Source organism: Rhinolophus sinicus, chromosome 2 (genome assembly GCF_057876585.1).
Source record: "Rhinolophus sinicus isolate RSI-liver-muscle chromosome 2, RSI-T2T, whole genome shotgun sequence".
Classification (NCBI taxonomy): domain Eukaryota; kingdom Metazoa; phylum Chordata; class Mammalia; order Chiroptera; family Rhinolophidae; genus Rhinolophus; species Rhinolophus sinicus.
Genome location: NC_142502.1, coordinates 95407228 through 95426983, shown reverse-complemented (window position 1 = coordinate 95426983; position 19756 = coordinate 95407228). Strand labels below are relative to the sequence as shown.

Below are 19756 nucleotides of genomic sequence, written 5' to 3'. Positions count from 1 at the left end.
TTCTAGACTCTAAGATAAACAACAACAAGCAAAGCTTATTTCTCGGTTTAATTACCAAGCAGCTAGTTATTAGCTTTTAACCCTCATAATCACTACAGGAAAAGGATCCAAAACTTACTGGGATGACACATATGATTTAATTCTCCTTTACCCAACCCAATTTTGGTTACTGGCTCCCTGATGAGGTCATATTGAAGACGTCAAGGCTCCCAGCTTCTACGCACAGTGCTCTAAGGCAGATTAATTCAGATAGAGAAATAAACTTAAAAAAGAAGTCTAGCAATCACAGTGGGACCTAGAGCCAGACTTTCTTTAGTTTTAGTGAGAAAACGTTGAGAAAAACGGGGGACGTATACATTACTTAGGGTGATGACAGCAGCCTCCAAAGAACTTAAAGTAAAAAGGTCTTACAATTGTTCAGCTCCCTCTAAAACACAAAGACAAATTTAGGTTAAAATAGAAGATTCAGGCACAGGATACCCAAAAGTAATATTCACCTTCTGCTTCTGGGATGCACGATTCTTCTCATCCGAGATCTTTTCCGGATTGTATCTTATGAGCGATGGGATGGACATCTGGACAGGCACTTGGGCAGCAGGAATTGAGCCGAGCACTGACTCCTCCTGCTTGGGCTCAGCAGGAGTCACAGTGGGAATCACACGCAGATTGGGACGGCTACGAGTAGCTTGTTTGGTAACTGGCATGACCCTGTGTGGTTCAGGTAGAGGGTGCTTTGATGGCTGAGAGGCAGGGTACAGGGGCCACCTGGAGGCTGCATATGCCATGTAGTGCCTATAGGCATCAAAGGAAGCAGGGGGAATGGCAGGTCCCTGGTAGTTTGGAGGTATCCGAGCTGGAGCAAACTGAGAGGCTCTTGGCACATGAAACTGAGATAAAGAAGCAGGGTGTGGGAGTCTAATTGGGGCAGATGGAGCTGATGGCAAAAGGCACCGGACTGCAACAGATGACTGAAATCCACTGCCAACCACCTCTGTTCCTGCAATATGACCCACTGGATGGTCAGACTTTAGGAATGGGGGGCTGTTTTTGGTGAGCAGGTAAGGATCCACAGGGGAGACTGGGTGTGGATGGGACACCTGTGGGGAATGGGTATTGCTATGGTGTGCCTCCCTGCTCTCCAGTTTGTGAGGATCTGAGGAACGCCGATCAGCTGAGAAACGGCGATCCACAGAGGAACAGCGGTCTGCGGAAAAGTGCCGGTCAACTGAGGAACGGCGGTCAGCGGAAGAACGTGACGGCTTCTTGCCATGAAGTCGTTCCTGGGTGCGTGCAGCCAGTTTACTAATTTCTGCTACCCCAATATCCAGCCCAATGGTCTTGAGCAAGTCATGAATCTTGGCATATTCTGGATTGGTCTCTTCTACTGATTCTAGCTTTACAGCTGGAGCCGAAGAGGGCAGGGAACTTGCCTTCTGCCTCATAACTTCACTCTCACAGCCTCCAACGGGCTTGGGTGGCGACTCTGCTTTTACATCCTCTTCTTCATCACCATAGAGAAATTTCTCCTCATCCTCAATGTCAGGGAAGCTACGTCGTCTTTTTTCCTGTGTACTGGTAGAATCTGCCAACATGCTCAGAATGCGGGAAAAACCACTGCCATCCTGGCTGGCTCTCTCATGGGGCAGCAAGAAGTCTGTGTGCCGCTCAGGTCCCTCAGCCTTCATATCCAGTTTCTCCTTGTGGCACAGAAAACTTCCAAACTTCTCTCTGAGAGGACTGTTGTCCTTGGGCATCCCAGCGAGGGGACCCCACTGGAAGAGGTTGCCCTGAGGTTCCTTGAGGGTCGTCTCCACCAAAGTCCCTTTGTTGTCTTCAATCTCTGAAGCAAAAGCAGCAATAGCACCACTTATTGGAACAGATGGGTGTCCGGAGTAGAGAGGGTGATCCTGGCTGGAGTTGGTACTGCTGCCAAAACTCTCAAGCTGCAAAGACAAACACACCTGATTTGGCCTCTATGCAGAAACTCAGAAAACTAGTACTTGAGATAAATACTTAGATGTTATTCTTGAATTAACAGGGGAAAGATAAGTATGGATGAAAGGGAGGAACAGTATCCTTAGACAGATTCAAGATTTAGGTCCCCATCTCTCCAGATGTTTCTGCTATGGCAAGGAGAAACAGGAACTACGGCCGATTGGATTGAACCTTCATTTTGCCCATCTGTTGTAGTCCTTATCAAGGAATATGAATTCAAAAGAACTTTAGAGATGTCTTAGCTTACTTGTTTTCTTTTCTATGGATCCCCAAAAGAAAACAAAATGAAAGTGGAGCTGCTATGGTTAAAGAAGAGTCAGGAAACTCTGAACACTAACTGATTAGCCTTCCCTTGCTTCCCTAAGTGCTCTTACGCACCTCTTTGGAAACCGTTAGCTCTTTAAAGGACAGCTGAAAACTAGTGCTCATGCCTGGCCATCTTTTTTATAGGTTAGGAAAAAATATCAAGGCTCAGAATGGGGAGGTGACTTGTCTAAAAATCACAAAGCAAGTTGGTGGCACAGGTGGGTCCAGAATCAGAATAACCTGATTTTTGGTCTAGTGTCCTACCACTCATATACATTTTGTCATCTCTCTAAAGAGAAAATTCAGATCATCTCCTCCTTTTGCCCTTCAAACTTCAATTCCAAGAAACCCATATTCAAAGATTCCTATAGGGTTACCCAATTTAAAGAAATAGACACAATAGTTATTCTCCAAAATGTCTGTTTAGAAAGCCTAATCCATGACAACAGACGCCTTTTACTGACGCATTACAAGGCCTACAGCTTCCTTTGGAGAGTTCTGGGAGGTGCAGCTCAAAGGCCTAACAATGTTGGTCCAGAATACATTAACAAGAGACCAGTAGGGGCACAGCCCCGAGATAACTACCCAGGCTGTAAGACAGTAAAGGGAGCACCAAGAGACCACAGAATAAGCGCAGCAGAGACCTGCATGGAAGGCTCCATGTCCACTTCAATCCGCTTCTTCAGAATTGACTTCTTGGGCATCACAGATGCTTCTTCAGGCCGATGTAAAGGATATCCTGGCTCCGATGCTGTTAGGACACCTGACAATCCAGGGATGGGACAGCTAGTGCCACCACCATCAACTCCTACCAGCTCCTGACTCAAGCTCCTACTTCTTTCCTCCTCTTCCTCTCGTTTTCGCCTGGCAAGGTCCAGCTCTCGAAACTCAGGGTCTAGAAACCTAGGGCTCGGGCTCCGTCTACGCTGTCGGTAGTTGCGGCTCCCTGATGTAAAGCTCGGGTGATCACTTCCCATGCTGTGCATCTTCTCTGTGTCCTCATAACGAGGCCGTTTGGCCTCCTGGCTCCTTTCCTCAGATCGTACTGAGTAGGAGCCTTTGAGTTTGTCTCTACTTCGTTCTGTTCCATGCAACATCTCATCATGACAACTGATATGGGGACTGTACTCAGAACGATGCAGGAAAGTCTCTCTTGTTCGGTAGTCCTCATCCAGTTGTCCCAAGAAGGGACTGAGAGGCCCCTCCTCCCGGGAAATATACCGTTCAAGACCTCGAGAGCATTGGGAACTTCGAGTGAAGACAGAATCATCAGTCAAGTCATCCCTGAGGAAAGAGACAAGCGTCACTGAATACAATGGACTTGGAAAGAGCAAGACCAGACAAAGCTAAGAGACTGACGCTGGAGAAGGAGGCTATAGAATACTTAGGACAAAAGACAAAAATCATGAAGTCCATGAACAAATTTCTATATATTTACATGGAACATCTTCTTCCTCTCTTCAGGGTCACGGGCAGTTTCAGCCTCTAACTAAGGGGAAATATTACTATCTATACAGACAGAACTCTTAGGCTGATTTCTTTGACGAGACTTTGGGGATGCAGAGTATCATGCGAGGGTTTGAGAACACCACTACCTGAATACAAAGAGCCCTGGGTTACATGCCTCTACGCTAACTAAATTCTAGCTCCTAAAAAGTGTGGTCTGAATCAGCAGTGCCAGTATCACCTGAGGACTTTCAGGAATGCAGATTCACAGTTCCACCCAGGCCTACTAAATCAGAACCTGCATTTTAACAACATCTCCAGGTGACTTGTATGCACCTTAAAATTTGAAAAACACCAGTCCAGATCAATGATTATCAAGCTGTGCTCCACAGCGATTCTGAAGACTGCTCAGGAGCTGCCTAAAGGAAGGAGGTGCTAGGAAAGCAGAGTCCGTATGGCTCTGGGCCTTTCACCTCATTGAATCGAGCTAGTCCCACTTTTATCTGTTTATACAGCAAAGTTCTACATAATATTTCACTTGGAAAAGAAGGATTTTGCTGGAGGAACTGTGGGGGGGGGGGTGTGTTAAAACTACTGTTTTATCTAATTGGCATGATTTTCTCGTAAGTTTTAAAATGTTTTCCAATGCTTTGTTTTGCTGGCTCACATATTAAAAACCATAAAACCCTCTCACAGCCTGTTTCGTTCCTCTCTTTCCTGCCTTGCCTGGATATCCACAAGCACTCTGCTAAACTTGGGCCCAGGAAAGAGTCTGTGATGGTTTGACTCACTATATATTTTTATCTCATAGAGATACAAAGGTCTTGGACGTTTGTGATGTAAAGGTAAAAATACAAGATGGGACATCTGTCCCTTCAGCTCAGAGCTCTATACCACACACCAGAGTCCTAACCTTTATGGGCATTATGGTCACAGAGCTACTATTGCCCAAAAAGTAAGTTTCTGATTTAAATAACAGATGGAAATAAAGATCCTCTAGCATTTTAAGCATACAACTTTTAACTAATCTGAATGAAAAATTTACATGTCACTCACATTCCAGAGTCTCCTACAGTTTCTAGTAACTACTCTTGTTTTTTGTGAGTTTCTGGAAATGACTTTTGCTTTTTTTGTTTTGTTTTTGTTTTTATAGTTGCTTTCCTATTCCTGGGACTAAGTTAGCAGAACAGCATAGAGCTGCTGTTTCTTTTTCATCAGCCTAGCCTTTGTTCAAAGTTTTAGACCTGGGTAACAGTTATGAATAACTTTATGAAAGACTATCAAGGATAAACTTTATCGCCTTCTCAAAAAGAATGCCACCTGTGGGAATCCAGATTTCTGTTACTCACCTCCTCCCCAAGAATCTGGGGAATTTTAAGTTCTCGATGTAGAATTCAACAGGAAAGAATGGGAATGAACCAAGGATGAACTCTGAAATCAAATATAACCAGAGTAAAATATTTTACTCTGTAGGTTTGTCAGCCATGAACACACCTATTTCCAGGGAGGAATGTCCATGAGTTGAGTCACGCCATTGTTAAAACACCACCTACCATACAAAAAAATCTCTGATCATATTAGTGAACGGGAAAAAAATACAAGCTCCACGGGTAGTGGCAAGTACATCCATGCTCCCATGTTCAGCTCTCCACGAGAACTATTACATGTCACCACCAAATAACATACTAACCTAAGATCTAATCCAGAACTAGTATCAGGAAGCTAGAAATAATGAGATGACTCTCAGAAAGTCTCAGTCCAAACTTGCAATCTCCAGCAAAAAGAAGCAAAAAAAAAAAAAAATAGTAATAATAAAAGAAGGCATACTTAAAACAATGAGCTATTATGTAAATACAGACATAAATAAGTTTGCTTATTAGAAGTTCATGTCCTCCTTCCCTAGGTCTCCCAAAGGATAAGCGAAAAAACTGGTTGCAGTAAAAGTGAGCCCTAAAAAGGGCTGCCTGATCTCCCGTAGCTCAGAATAGTCCAGTGACAGACTCTCTGTAAAAGCTTTGGTTAAGTCCAACTCGTTCCTAAAACGAGGTCTATTTAAAAAATTAACTGTTAGATGTGGGTGATGAGTACATGGAGGCTCACTGTACTATTCTACTTTGTGTTTATGAATTCCACTAAACAAGTTAAGAATCATATATGATAATATATGTGCACACATAAGTTTGTACACCAATGTTCATAGCAGCATTATTCCTAATAACCAAAAAGTGGAAACAACCCAAATGTTATCCAGCCATCACTGATGAATGGATAAACAAAATTGGCAGTAAAAGGAATGAAGTACAGTTATATGCTACAACATGAATGAATCTTGAAAACAATATGCTAAGTGAAAGAAGCCAGTCACAAAGGACCATCATATATTGTATGATTCTATTTATATGAAATATTCAGAATAGGCAAATCCATAAAGATAGAAATAGATTAGTGATAGGCTAGGGGTGGGAGGGTGGGGGACTAACAGCTAAGGATGCAGGGGTAATAAAAATGGTCTAAAAGTAATCACAGTGGTATGACTGCACAATTCTGTGAACATACTAAAAGTCACTGAACTATACACTTTAAATGGATGAATTCTATGGTACATGAATTACAGCTCAATAAAGCTATTAGAAAATGTATGTGATAAAAAAAGAAAAATGGGTCATCCAGAGCCCAAAACTCCCATTCTTCTCCTCTGCTGATTCCCCAAAATGCCTGAAGAAAGCTGTTTGCTTCTTTTTACTAAGACAAATCGGCCGGGGGTGGGTGGGGGGGGGAATCCTACTCCTTCAACCTATGTCAGGGCAAGGAGGAGTTAGGGGATAAGAATTTCATGAATGGAACTTATAATGTGCAGAGTACTTTGATAACCTGGGGAAAATGACCTTACACCCCCGAGTCTCTAGAAGCTAAGTGTCTTCACACAACCTGTTCATACTCCCTAACTTTCAAAAGTTACAGTCCTACACACAGAGCTGCCAAGGTAAAGACACTGATAACCCCAGAAATCTGGCTATAACCCAAACCTCATATAAAATTTAACAGATTCAGTAAGGGAAGAAAAAGAATTTTGGGGGCTCAGGAAAAAAGAAACACCTACATACAAAAGACAGAAATGGCCTGTTTCATTGCCTGAAAACTGGACTCATTGTCAGAAGACATCCTGAGAACGCCTATGGCCTGGTTTGAGTGCAGCCATTACCCCCATAAACCATACTGAGCCAGAGCGCATGCAGGGGCAAGAAGTCCAAGGAAGGGCCTGCTGCCTCTTTTTAGAAGCTTAGTCTCACTTTCTCTAAAATAAACTTGTCTTTCTGAAATACATGACCTGGGAAAGGAAATTACTGCCCCAAACTCCCTAAAAGGAAAATTTTAATTTTTGTAACTCAAAAACAGACAACTGGCTATCTGAAGAACACACGCATAATGAGTTCATGAAAAGGGCGGTGACACCCTAGGCCTAACAAGAGGAAATGCTAAAGTTACTTGAAAAAGTCAGCAAGAAAGGAAGACAATCACCACGCACCACCCACTCAGACTGCCTACTCAATCACCTCCCAAAATAGAAGCAGCCAGAGGGGCAAGGGCTGTTGCTTCTATTAAGTGATATAGTCACATAATACCTTGAAGCCCTATCTTCAGAAGTTCCAGTGTTTTATGACACAGGACTGTACTGCCTGGCCTCATTGCATCAAACAGCCACTGGAGCTTTGAAGTAAATATTACCAAAGGGCAGCATTGGTTCTCAGACTTCCTGCCCAGCTGTCCCCCACCTGCCTGCCTATGCTCTGTTTGACCACTGCATGGACAGAAGTCTTAGTTTGAAAGAACATTACATTGAGTTATTGTTACTGCTAATCATCTGTGAAAACTCCCAATGTGCTGGGCAGAGACCATCACAGACACGTTCTCAGCTCTTAGAAACTGAGTGTTTTCCCTGCACTCCAATCCTTACTCTTTTACTTTTCAAGGTGAAAAACATCTAATGTGATTATTTATTTCCCATGTATAGTTAAGTTCCTAGTACCTGAGATCTGTATTTAATACTCTGTGGAGCGCATTTGCCCTTCTTCAGCACTCAATAGTTGTAAAGTAATAACTGAAATTAAATATTTTTAAAGATCTCTAACTTTCTATTAATACTTATATATTTAATATGGAAACATATATTACATGTGAATTTATGTAAACCCACTCTGAATCTATAGTTCAGCCTGGACAAGCTGAAAAATAATACCATCAGACAAAGACTTCCTATTTTGTCCAGAATTTTCCTTTATAGAAGGGACCTCTATTACCAGTATTTTAGAATCCATATCATCTCAACTGTTTTTAATTTGGGGGACTCTGTTTATGTCCCCTCAGCTTTCCCCTTTCCAGTTGCACCAGGATGACCTTTTAAAGTCTTTTCTTCTACATAATTCTTGAAGCAACAAAGTCTGTATCCATATACTCTCCCCACTCAGAAAGCCTTTTCCAGTGTTATACTTTGTACTGGACATAGCGCATAACTTCACTGCTGGCACCACTCTTTCAAATACATCATTCAGAAAACAGCAACATTTCTACCTTCAACCCCTATCGCAGTCCTGCCTCAGATGAAGCTTACCTGTCAATGTCCTCCAGATTATCCACTGGTGACCCGAGTCGATCACTAAGCCGCCGCCGTTCTGGTATGCCGACACAGAAGTGGTCATTGCCAACAGTGATCCTTAAGCTCTGTTCCAAAGATGAGTCAGAACGCAGACCAGGAGAACGTCTCTACAAAAGTGAAACAATCAATAGGTCAAGACATCCCTATACCCCCAAATGTTCTCTTCCTTAGACACAAAGTTGTGGTCCAACAAGGTAAGAAACGGCTATGGTAAGATACTACTACAAAAAATCCTTTTTAAAAAACACTACCATTTTCCTAGGTGAAAGCCCACACTTACAACTCCCAATCACTGAGCTCTTGTTCTTTCATTTACTGGTACTACGCATGGAACTGGAGGAGTGAATTAAATCTGCTGTCAAACCTGTATATTTTTAATGAAGGAGGCAAGGCAAAAACAGTTGAAAAGTATTTCTGATTGTGCTATAAAGTTATTAAAACATAGTATGAAAGAGATTGGGAAAAAGGAGCTACTTCTAATAGAATGGTTAGAGAAGGCTTTTCTGAGGTGATACCACTTAACCTGAGGCCTGAATGATGAGATGTGAGTCTTGCAAAGAACAGATGGAAGGATGTTTCAGGCAAAAAGAAAAACAAGCTCTGCAATTAGCTTAAGGTGTTTGGGGTAACAACAGAAAGGCAGCCACTGCGACTGCATAAGAGTGACAGAAGAGATGACAGGCAGAAGCCAGTTAGGAAATTTGGATTTTATTCTTAAGAGAAGTTTGAGCAGGGGAGTGATACGATCTGACTACATCCTTCCTCCAGATGTCACATAGTTCACACCCTCATCTACTTCAGGCCGTTATTAAAAAGTCACCTTCCCAGGAGGCCTTCCCTGGCTGCCCTATCAAAAATTATAACTCCCCTCTCTGTTTTCTTAGGCATTTAACATGCCGAAACATTTTATTTCTCTATCTTATTTATTATCCAGCTCCCTCTGCTACAATATAAATTCTACGAGGGCAGGGATTTTTAACTAGTTTGTTCACTGTTATATCCCCAGTACCCAGGACAGCACCTAATACATGTAGATGTTCAATAAATACTTCTCAAATGTATAAAGGTTTTAAAAATCATTTTGATTGTTGGATACAGAATAAACTGGAAGGTGACAAGAGAGGAGGGTAAAGGAGCCTAATGTAATAATCCAGGCAAGACATAACAGGGTTTAGACTAGAGTGATGGCAGGAGGACAGTTTTGGGGATGCATTTTGGAAACTGCTGACAGGTTAGACAGATAAAGTTCATCTGACCGATCAGGCTTGGGAGAAGGGAGATGATCACTATTTCTGGCAGAGCAATGGGTGACATAATTTACTGAGACAGAAAAGACTAGAGCAAACAGGTTGTATGTTGGAGAAGAAAAGGGAGGTTATGGAAACAAGTGTTCTGTTTTCCTTGCTCCCTCTGTAGTAACTAACAGACTATAGCTGCTCATCTATGAAAATCTTAACATAGCAACAAGTCAATACCCTGTGACCAGAGTACACTGTTAGGGAACCACTCAAGAAATTAGTAACTGTGTCAAAGGGTTTTAAAAAAGATTGGTGAACTGAAAATAAAAATAAATTCCAAAACACCAGACTCCGCCCAGAGGCTCTATAGAGTGATGCTTACGGTCAGAGGTCAATGTTATGTCTAAACTTTTTAACCTTGTGCTGTCCCTCTAGCAGGGAAACATGATGGTACAAAAACACATGGATGTTGGGAACCAGGAAGGTATGAATTGAATCACAGCCCCATCACTTCTTAGCAGTGTCATCTTGATTAAGTTACTTAAACCTCTCTGAGTTCCTCAGCTGTTCTTTAATAACGAATCATTTTAACTGCCTCACCTCAAAGGGTGGTGAGTGTTCAAAGACAATGTGTAAAGTGACGGGCTAAGCGTAATTCCTGCCACATAACTCTGTAAGTGCTCCGTAGTACTTATTACAATGGCTGTGGGTATGCACACTTCATTTCGGGGACACAGCTCCAAGTTAGACAGCTAACAGTTTACACCCTAGGTGTCTACCGTGGCATGGTTTAAGCAACCCTAACTCGCCACAAAGACGTGTCAGCGTCTTTTCTGAGATCCGGGGGCAGCTGAGGTCTAAGGGGATACAAAACCACGGAACTCGGAGGAAGCATCAACCATTGAAAAGTACCAGGCACATGGTTTGGAAGAAATTCCCCTCGCCCTGGTAAACTTCACACCTCACCCAGGGTGAGAGAAACAGCTTATTCCCAGGAAATGGAGCACTGCCTCCCGACTAGGGGCCCGAGCGGTTCCCGAGTCCGTTACTGTGCAAAGGAAGCTCTCGGGACTGACAAGGAACCTCCAGGTTCAGGCGTCCCCGAGGGAGCCCACGGGGGTGGAGGGCCTTCGATTTTGGGACCCTGGCCTGGAGGCCTGGGACGCCAGGGCAGAGAATGTTTCTGGAAGCGGGAACCTCGGGCGACGGGGTTGGGGTACGAAGGGAGTCCCGGTCAAAGGGTGGGATTACCCGGCTGCCGCTGTCGCCTGGATGGTCTCCACGGCCGTCCCGGGCGAAGTCGGAGCGGGACTCCCCCCGGCTGCTACCTCGGAAACCGGCCGGGCCCGGCGGGAAGAGTCGTCGGCCCCGCGGCGGCGACGGGGAGCCGCGACGGCCCCGCGGCGGGGATGGGGAGACGCGACGACCCCGCGGCGGGGACGGCGAGGCCCGGCGGCCGCGGGGTGGGGATGGAGAGCCGCGGCGACCCCGTGGCGGGGACGGCGAGGCCCGGCGGCCGCGATGCCCTGAGGGCGAGCGGGGCCGGCGAGCCGGGGTCCGCGACGAGGAGCCGGAGGGCGGCGGCGGCGAGGTGCGGCGAGCCGGGCCTGAGGAGGAGCCCGAGCTGCGGCCGGTGCGCGGGCCGCCCCCGCCGCTCTCTTTAGGCCGGTGTGAAGAGACGGAGGAGCGGGCGCCGCTGCGGTACATGGCTCCGGCAACAGCGGCCGCGGCAGCTCAGACCTGCGGGCGCCCTGGACGCCGGGCCCCAACGCGCCGCCGCAGCTGCAGCCTCGGCCGCCACGGCCGCCGCGCACCGCCCCCACAGCCGGAGCAGCCCCCTCCCCTCGCCCCGCGCCGTCCCGGGGGGGCCCGGCCGAGCGCGCCCCCGCGGCCGCGGGTGGAGGTTGAGGGCGCGAGCACGCGCCCGACACACCCCCCCGCCCTCCGGGACTCCCCGGTTCTCCACTCAGGGAGCGGCCACAAGAGCCAGGAGTGGGGAGGAGCGCGGAAGCCGGCGTGAGACAGGGCGAGGGGAGGGGAAGGGAAGTAAAGCGCGCGACCTGCACTCCGCACGCTCCGCCTCCCAGCTGGCAAGATGGCGGCCGCTGAGCCGCCCACTTCCCCTCCCCCGGCGACCACGTGACGCCGAGGGCCTCCGCGCAGCGTGGGCCCCGCGGAAGAGAAGAGGAGAGTGAAGCGGCGAGACTCTGCCCGGGGTGCTTGAGCCCTCGTGTCGCGACTGGCGTCGAGGCTGTGCGAGCACCTTGGCCCTTACCCTGTCCCCCAAATCTATGAATGGTTATGAATGATGGGAATATAAATAACCCTCAAAACATGAGGTGTGTCGGAGATTCCGCACCTAGGTCAGAGCCACCAGTGAAGTCCTGGCCCACACAGAAGCTGAGCGACAACCATCAGTTTTCTTTCCAGTGTGCCTGATTTCTAGAGGTTGAAATTCAGGATGGGAAAGTGTGGAATAGAGAAGTTGATTTGGGGTTGAGAATTCACCCCAAAGCAGACATCCGAGTAAATGTTTGCTTTCAATCAGAACAGTTACGGTCACGTGGAAGATCCCTCACCGCCAGGAGTCCACATCATGATAGAAGGCCTGCAGAGTGTTTCTGAGCGATTCACACTCCCCAATCTGACCAGAATTTTCCTGGACATCTGGCTATGGGAGTAGTCCCCAGTCTCGGGGCCCTGCATATTAAAAGCACAAAAGCCGAGACGCAGACAACACAAAAGAAAAACAATGGTCGAAACACGCAAAAATTTTGGCCCCTAAAGCAGTCATATTATCCAAAATAAAACAATGGGTTAACAGTTTTCACCTATCAGCTAGACACACAATACCTGAAATTGGTATGAAAATCACGTTTCTGATTCTACAGCAAAGGCAGAACAAAGAAATTTAGTTATAAAAGATTTCCATTTTTCTAATTTACATGTCTATATATTAAATTTAAAATGTATCCAATTTCACGTAATTATATAATGGTATATGCTTACATCATACATCAGTAAAAATAAAGTAAAATTTTTACCGGTTGATTTTCTTACACTCAATTTACTTCACTCCTTAACATTACCTGCCTGCTCCCATGGGCATTCCAATTTCCTATTTCTGACTTTTGGGTTTTGTGGCTTAAGGAGACTTTAATCATATCAATATTATTAATATAGTCTTCTATACACAGAGGGTACCAAAAAATGTATGCACATTTTAAGTAAGGAAATAATTATTAAAATTGTAATACTCAATATATACTGATAACAAAAGATAAATACAAGTCATGTTTGACTTCTGCAGTTACAAGAGGTGTTCAAAGTGGTTACCATCAGCATCCAGACAATTCTGATTACGGTGAACTACTGCTTGAGCAACGTTGACCAAAGTGTCCACTTGTATACATTTTTTTGGTACCCCTCGTATGTTTTTTAACACTTTAATGATTTTGTTTTCTATATTTACCTTGGGTTTTACGTATGAATCCTCACATAATCTGTTAAAATATAACATTATTTTTCACAGATGGATAACCGATTTTGTTTGAAACATGAATTGAGATTACTTGTATACTGGGAAGTCATAGGGAGAGAATGAGTTACCCAACTAATGAATGAACCCTGTCAAATGCTAATTATCCACATCTCAATCCAATTCCGTTGTTTTCTTTTGGTTGTGTTACTTACAGTAAAGAGATTTTTTTTTAATGTGATTTCTTTGTGAAAAGAAAACTAAGTACTAGAATTGATGGAAGTAAAAGAAAGTAAAGCAATCTGAGAAAGCGATGGCTCCTAACCAGAAAATACGAGTTAAATGCATGGTTTCTGAGCAGTCTAGAATATACTGGGGGTGCCAAAAAAATGTATACACATTTTAAGAGATGTTAACACTTCGGTCAACGTTGCTCAAGCAGTAGTTCACTGTAATCAGAAGTGCCTGGACACTAATTGCAACCACTTTGAACACCTCTTGTAATTGCCGAAGTCAAACGTGACTTGTATTCATCTTTTGTTATTGGTATATAGTCAGACAGTTTTTTCCTTTTCTTAAAATGTGTGTTCTCTTTTTTGGCACCCTCTGTATTTCATAATATGTTCTGAGAAGTTGATTTTGATCACCTCTAGATTGGTGAGATTAGGAGATCTAGGACACATTACTAGGACACATATCTATTAATAGTTCTCTTCTCGTTCTGGGTACTAGGAAGGGGATACTTCCTTCCCCCTTTCAGAAAGGGGGCCATCTGACTATTTCCAACCACTATGGGATGTGAATGAAAGCACCATTGTATCACTTCTAGGCCCAATCAAGAAAGAGTAGTTATTATAAGATTTCCATGTTCTCTCTTCTCTTGCTGTGGGCGACTGAGAAAGCTATGTGTTTCAGATGGTGCAGGCTGTCAGCCTGGATCCCTGAGTGATTGTGTGGAGCAGAGGATCAACCCTACCCTGAGTTGAACATGTACTGTGAGCATGAAATAAAACTCTGTTATGTTAAGCACTGAGATTTAAGGGAAAATTTGCCTAATATGACTATTATGGAGATGTTTTTTGTGGTTTTGTTTTTTTTTTCTCATCTGTATTTTTTGACTTTTATATAAATTATAAAACATTAAAAGCCCACAAAAGTTATTTTAGTAAAAAATAATTTAAAATATGCCAGAAGTATGCCCTGTCTATATTAGCCTATATATATATTTTGGTTACTCATGCTTTTGGTGGGTTCCAAGTAAATGTGAAAAAAATGGGATAGGTATTTATAGATAGTTGTAGTCAATACATTTTAAATCAGGATTAGTTACACTCTGTATCAACTTTTCTCATTCAATTCTTTTCTAACATTGAATAATTATTTTTTATCAAGGCAGCTGGCTTCCATGGTATATAATCAGAAAACTCTTATGCTTTCCTTTCAGCCTGCCCTTCACATAGTTCTTTCCATGTCCTGCATGAAATCACTTACAGATCCCTTCACTATTTTTCAGTCACACAAGTAGTCTTATTGTAGTAGTGAAAATATCTTTCCCAGGGTAACAATTACAACTCAAAAGTTCATTGAAGCTAAGGTTCTCACCTCCAGCTTTTCCCTGCTTCAGACATGAAGATTCCTGTGATGAAGGGAGGTGTGCCAGGCTTCTCTACCTCCCTGCCTTTACTTCTCAGAATTTACTTCTCATCTCCCACTGGCTAGATGCTATTTCTGACCCCACCCCCAACTTCCCCCTTCCTCCCCCACACACCAAGGATTTGGTGCAGGAGAAGAAGGGATTAGGGAAAAGAGTGGTCTTTCCTGGTTGTTGTCAGATGCTGTTATCTTCAAAAGTTGGTCATCCATGGACATGGAGGACTCACAAATGGCTTTTTTCTCTTATGTCACCTTTGTGGGCTTTGTTATTACTCTCTTGCTGGGACTGAGGCAATGCCCTTCTCTGGCTGACTGCTTATGACTCCTCTCTGCCACCAGTCCTTGGCCTTCTAGAGGTTCATCCCATGTAAAGTTCAGTCTCCTGGGACCCTTTCCTCTCTGGGCACCCATCACGGGAAGGATCCTTTTAAAATTATTCCAGGGCAATTTCCTTCTAGGTACACTTGGCCCACAAGACAACTCATGCATCTTTGCCCTGCCGACAAGGGCAGTGCAGCTCATTTTCCATGCCTACCACCTGACTCGCCATCCTAGGACAGCCAGTCAGCCAGCATCTTGTTTTGGACTTCCTCAGGTGGAAGTTAGGACATCAGTCCCTACGGACTTCCAAACCCCATGCATGATACATAAACCAAACATCTGAGAGGTGCTAGTGGAGGCTTCTATCTCACTTGGCTTTAGGCAGAAGGAATGACCCCTCTGTCTCCCCTGAGTGGTGGGAGAGGAAATATAGATCCCACAGGTAACTCTCCAACACAATCCTCATTCTCTTATACAGATTCATTGTGGATGAGTAGTAATGCTGGCCGACTGGTTCACAATCTCTTCCCAGCTCTTTGAGGTGGATGAGGAAAGGGGCTACCTGGCATCTGTTGTGTTGCTTTCTGCTTTTGAGGCCTTTGCTGAAACTCCAAAGACAACAGGGAGAATCTAATTAACACCCTATCGCAACTGTTGTCTGTCATCAATTCAAGAAACTCTCATTAGACTTCTGATTAAAATGGTGAAATGGGTTAAGTCTTTCACACACACACACACACACACACACACACACACACACACACACACACACAGCAATGATAGTTAAAACTTAAAAAGAGAAAAGTAAAGAGACCTAGGGTTTAGAATAAGGTAAACACCTGTGTGAATATGCTAAAGCCACAGACCATCTGGGCTTGGAGGTAAGTCTAGAAGCAAAGGTAGCAGTCAGAGATTTGGTTCCTGTGGAGAGAGATGTAAGTGCCTTCCAAGAGGTGGAGGAAGTGGGCCAGTTTTTCAGCTGAAGGCCAAGGACACCCCTGCCACTACATGCAAGTTGAACAACACTATTGCCAAACTTCTGTTTGGGGCTGTAGCTTTACGGGAAGCTGTGCGCCAAATGGGTGGGAGGACACAAATATTGACAGTCTTCAAATGAGAACTAAGCATAGGTACTCCCTGCTCAGTGGCTGGCATGGCAATTCCCTGATATCACCAGTGTTCCTATACACCAGTAATAACCAATTAGAAAATATGACTTTAAAAATGGTAAATTCAATTCATGCATTTATCACTATTAAGTACCTAAAACCCACTAAAATGACTTCAAAGCATTTTGTTTATCTTTTTTTTTTTTAAGGTATAAACTCATACATGCAACTTGGAAGTGTGAGGGGTAGAATTTTGATCAATGAGCGACAGGAGCCAATGAATAATTCCCCCCCCCCCCATTTTTTCCTTTATCTCACTTCTCCCAGGATGGTCTTGAGATGAAGTTTGTTTATTGAGGGCACAGTCCCTAGATCTAGCAATCAGCTTAATTTAGCGGTGGCCAGGTTGATGAAACATCCTGTTGTTTTACCTGTCTTTCTTGCTTTCCTCTTCTTGTCCCTCACACCTGCTCCCTGGACTCCCTAACAATAAAATGAGGCTCTGGTTTGTGGGGAACTGAGGCTAACACAACTAACAAGGCATATTTGACTTCATGAAAGTTAAGAACTTCTGTTTATTGAAAGACACTGTTGAGAGAATGGTGTGGGAAAAGGTATATGCTACGTATAAGAAGGACTCTAGCTACAATATATAAACAACAGCTATAAAAAAATAAGAAAAGGACAGACACCCCAACCAAAATATGGACATAATACTTAAGTGTTCAAAGGAGGAAATCCAAATGCCTAGTGAACTTTATTGATCAGCCTCCCAGTATGTAACTGATACCCCATTGCCACCATTACCTCCCTGCCCCTGTGTAGATACTCTTCCCACTCCTCTTGGACTCTGACACTCTGTGCCAGGCTGCTGCTGCCAACCCCCCACCTGGGAACACACTCCTGAACCCACCCATGCTCCGACATCCCTCAGCAGGTCACCCCATGGACGAGAAGCCCTCCTATTCTATGGGCTCTGACTCCAATTCCCAGACTACCTTTGCCTGGACAAGCTCCTCACCCAGCTGTAGAAGACAAGCCCAATGATTCTTTCTCTAAGTAAGTGTGGCAGACAATGCTAGTTCCCACCTAACATCCAAGCTCCCTTTATGGGTTGAATTGTGTCCCCCAGAAAAAGATAGTTGGAGTCCTGATACCCAGTATCTCAGAATATGACCTGATTTGGGGATAGGAATGCCCTAAATGCCACTGGATTGTTCACTTTAGAATGGCTATTTTGTTGTTGTTGTTGTTGTTATGTGAATGTCATCTCAATTTAAAAAGAAAAAGAGACAAAGGACTAAAAAAGGCACAAATACACAGGACAAAGGGAATGGGAGAAATGATGAGAGCAGACAGATGTTGACAAAACTTAGAAAGGGGATGGTGATGGGTAACTGACTTAGCAAAGCAGAAACGTAGGCATGCAGGAGGGAGCCAAGAAGAAAGCAGATGATTCATACTGAGAGCTTTGACTGTGTTAGAGACCCCATGTACCTCTGAAGGTGGGATTAGGGGTGGTGTTGAGGCAGTAGAAATGGATTGCAAGTTGATATAAGGAGCAGATGGATCCCTTGGTCCCTTCCTAGCCCATATAGCCAAACGACTGCTCCTTCCCGTTCCTCGCAGAAGATGGGAAGTTACTTCTGGAACAGTCTCCATAGCAGAGCGGGGTGATGAGCTATTACATTGATAAAAGGACAAAAGCCTGGCAACACCTTCCAATCCTTTCTTTACCTGCTTCCAGAATGCAAGCAGGCAGATCCATATTCCCAGCCAAGAGACTCAAAGATTCTTCCTTGAAGAAACTGAATCCTTCTAGAGCTGAGGTCCATAGATACCAACATTTGGGGAACTCTGCAATGAAGCCCATTTGTCCACAAACCCACCACTACCCCTAGAGCTGCTCAGCTTCTTAGTGCTTCTCTCTTAAATACAAGGGACAGCCAACGATCACCAGCTGTAACATCTGGGATCCAAGAGGGAACATTGCAAGAGGATATGCAAGCCTTTCATACGCATGTGCTCATCAAGCCTCTGCTGGCATCACACTTGCTAATGTCTCATTGGCCAGAGCAAGTCATGTGACCAAGTCCAGAGTTAGTGCAGGAGGGGAATACACAAGGGCATGAATACCTGAAGATGTGGTTCATTGGAGACCACTACTAATCTAACAGGATGCTACTATGGTTGTGATATCAAATTAGATTTCAGAGTTAAAAAAAATGAAATTGACATAAAAAATAAGGAGGGTTTTATTTTTCACTCACCTGAATTTGTGAATTGAAAATAATACCAACTACACTCCTTTTTCATCTGAGACTGTATTAGTCAGCATTCTCCAGAGAAACTGAACCAACAGGAGATAAATAAGTATATATATGGGGGGAGGGGAGAGGAGAGAGAGAGAGAAAGATTTTGGATAAGGAATTGGCTTATACGATTACGGAGACGGAAGTCCCAAGATCTGCAGTTGGAAAGCTGGAGACTCAGGAAGCCAATGGTGTAGTTCCAGTCTGCAAACTGGCAGGGTTGTGACCCAAGAAGAACCAATGTTTCGGTTTGAGTCCAAAGGCAAGAAAAAACTGATTTCCCAGCTCAGCAGTCAGGCTAGAGCAGTTCCCTCTTACTCGTGGGAGAGTCAGCCTTTTTGTTCTATTCAGGCCTTCAGCTGACTGGATGAGGCCCACTCACATTAGGGAGGGCAATGCTTTACTCAGTCTACCAACTCAAATTTTAATCTCATCCAAATACCCTCTCATAGGCACACCTATAATAATATTTGACCAAATATCTGGGCACCTCATGGCCCAGTCAAGCTGACACATAAAATTAACCATTACAGAGACTTTGCCATTAGTCAAAGCTTATCTGTCAGATTCTCTCTTCCCTTAGAATGAGTTCTTACCCAAGAATGGTCCCTAGACTAGTTTATCAGCACCACCCAGGTCTGGTTCATCAGACCTGCTAAGGTAAGAATGAATCCCAGAGGCAGACAAATCTTGGATCTTCTTTACATTATCAGTATTGGCATATGAGCTAAGTTCTGAGAGAGTAACAATTGTACCTCAGCTTTCTTGTCCTCAAAGAGCTCTGGTCAAGTTGGGACCAAGAAATAATAGCTTGAGAAGTTAAATTATAATATGCTTTGTTTGGTATACTATAATTTGTTGTAGTCTTCACAAAAAAATTCATCCTTCTCTGGAAGCTGCCTTCCCCAAAAGACATGTCTGTTACTTCCAACCATGTTTGTGCTCTGTGATACTTTAGGGGAGTCTTGGTTCTTCTTGCCAACAAAGTGAAGAATAAAAAGTCAGCAAGCTGATTAATACGCAAGCAGGGTTTATTAGCGATACTTCTCAGGGAAGAGAACTGGCCTAGCTGACGTGGGAGAGAGGGAGAGGGAGAGAGAGAGAGGAAGAGAGAGAGACAGACAGACAGACAGAGAGAGAGAGAGAGAGAGAGAGAGAGAGCCCTTGTCTCAAGGACTTACAGTTTGCTGGGTGGGAGGAGGGAGTTACACATTAATTTGGGGGGAAAAGTGGTGCGTGCTCTT

General features: G+C 44.3%; 1 protein-coding gene across 10 annotated transcripts in view; it reads right to left on the bottom strand.

Moving 5' to 3' along the window:
* The window catches only part of ZNF318 (zinc finger protein 318), a 49432-nt gene extending 37743 nt beyond the window's left edge, over window positions 1-11689 (bottom strand). For 6 of the 10 annotated variants that reach the window (XR_012496608.2, XM_088795707.1, XM_074332976.2 and 3 more), the window contains exons 1-4: window positions 10891-11688; window positions 8357-8508; window positions 2946-3585; window positions 498-1943 (exon numbers count right to left, since the gene is read on the bottom strand). Coding sequence is in view for 8 of the 10 variants with exons in the window: in XM_088795707.1 (XP_088651833.1) it covers window positions 498-1943; window positions 2946-3585; window positions 8357-8508; window positions 10891-11346 (2694 nt within the window). In the remaining 2 variants the exon portion in view is untranslated. Of the gene's footprint in view, window positions 1-497; window positions 1944-2945; window positions 3586-5096; window positions 5179-8356; window positions 8509-10890 lie in introns of all 10 variants that reach the window. The other 4 variants (XM_088795706.1, XR_012496609.2, XM_088795708.1 and 1 more) reach the window with 4 other exon arrangements.
* Between the last annotated feature and the right edge of the window lie 8067 nt (window positions 11690-19756).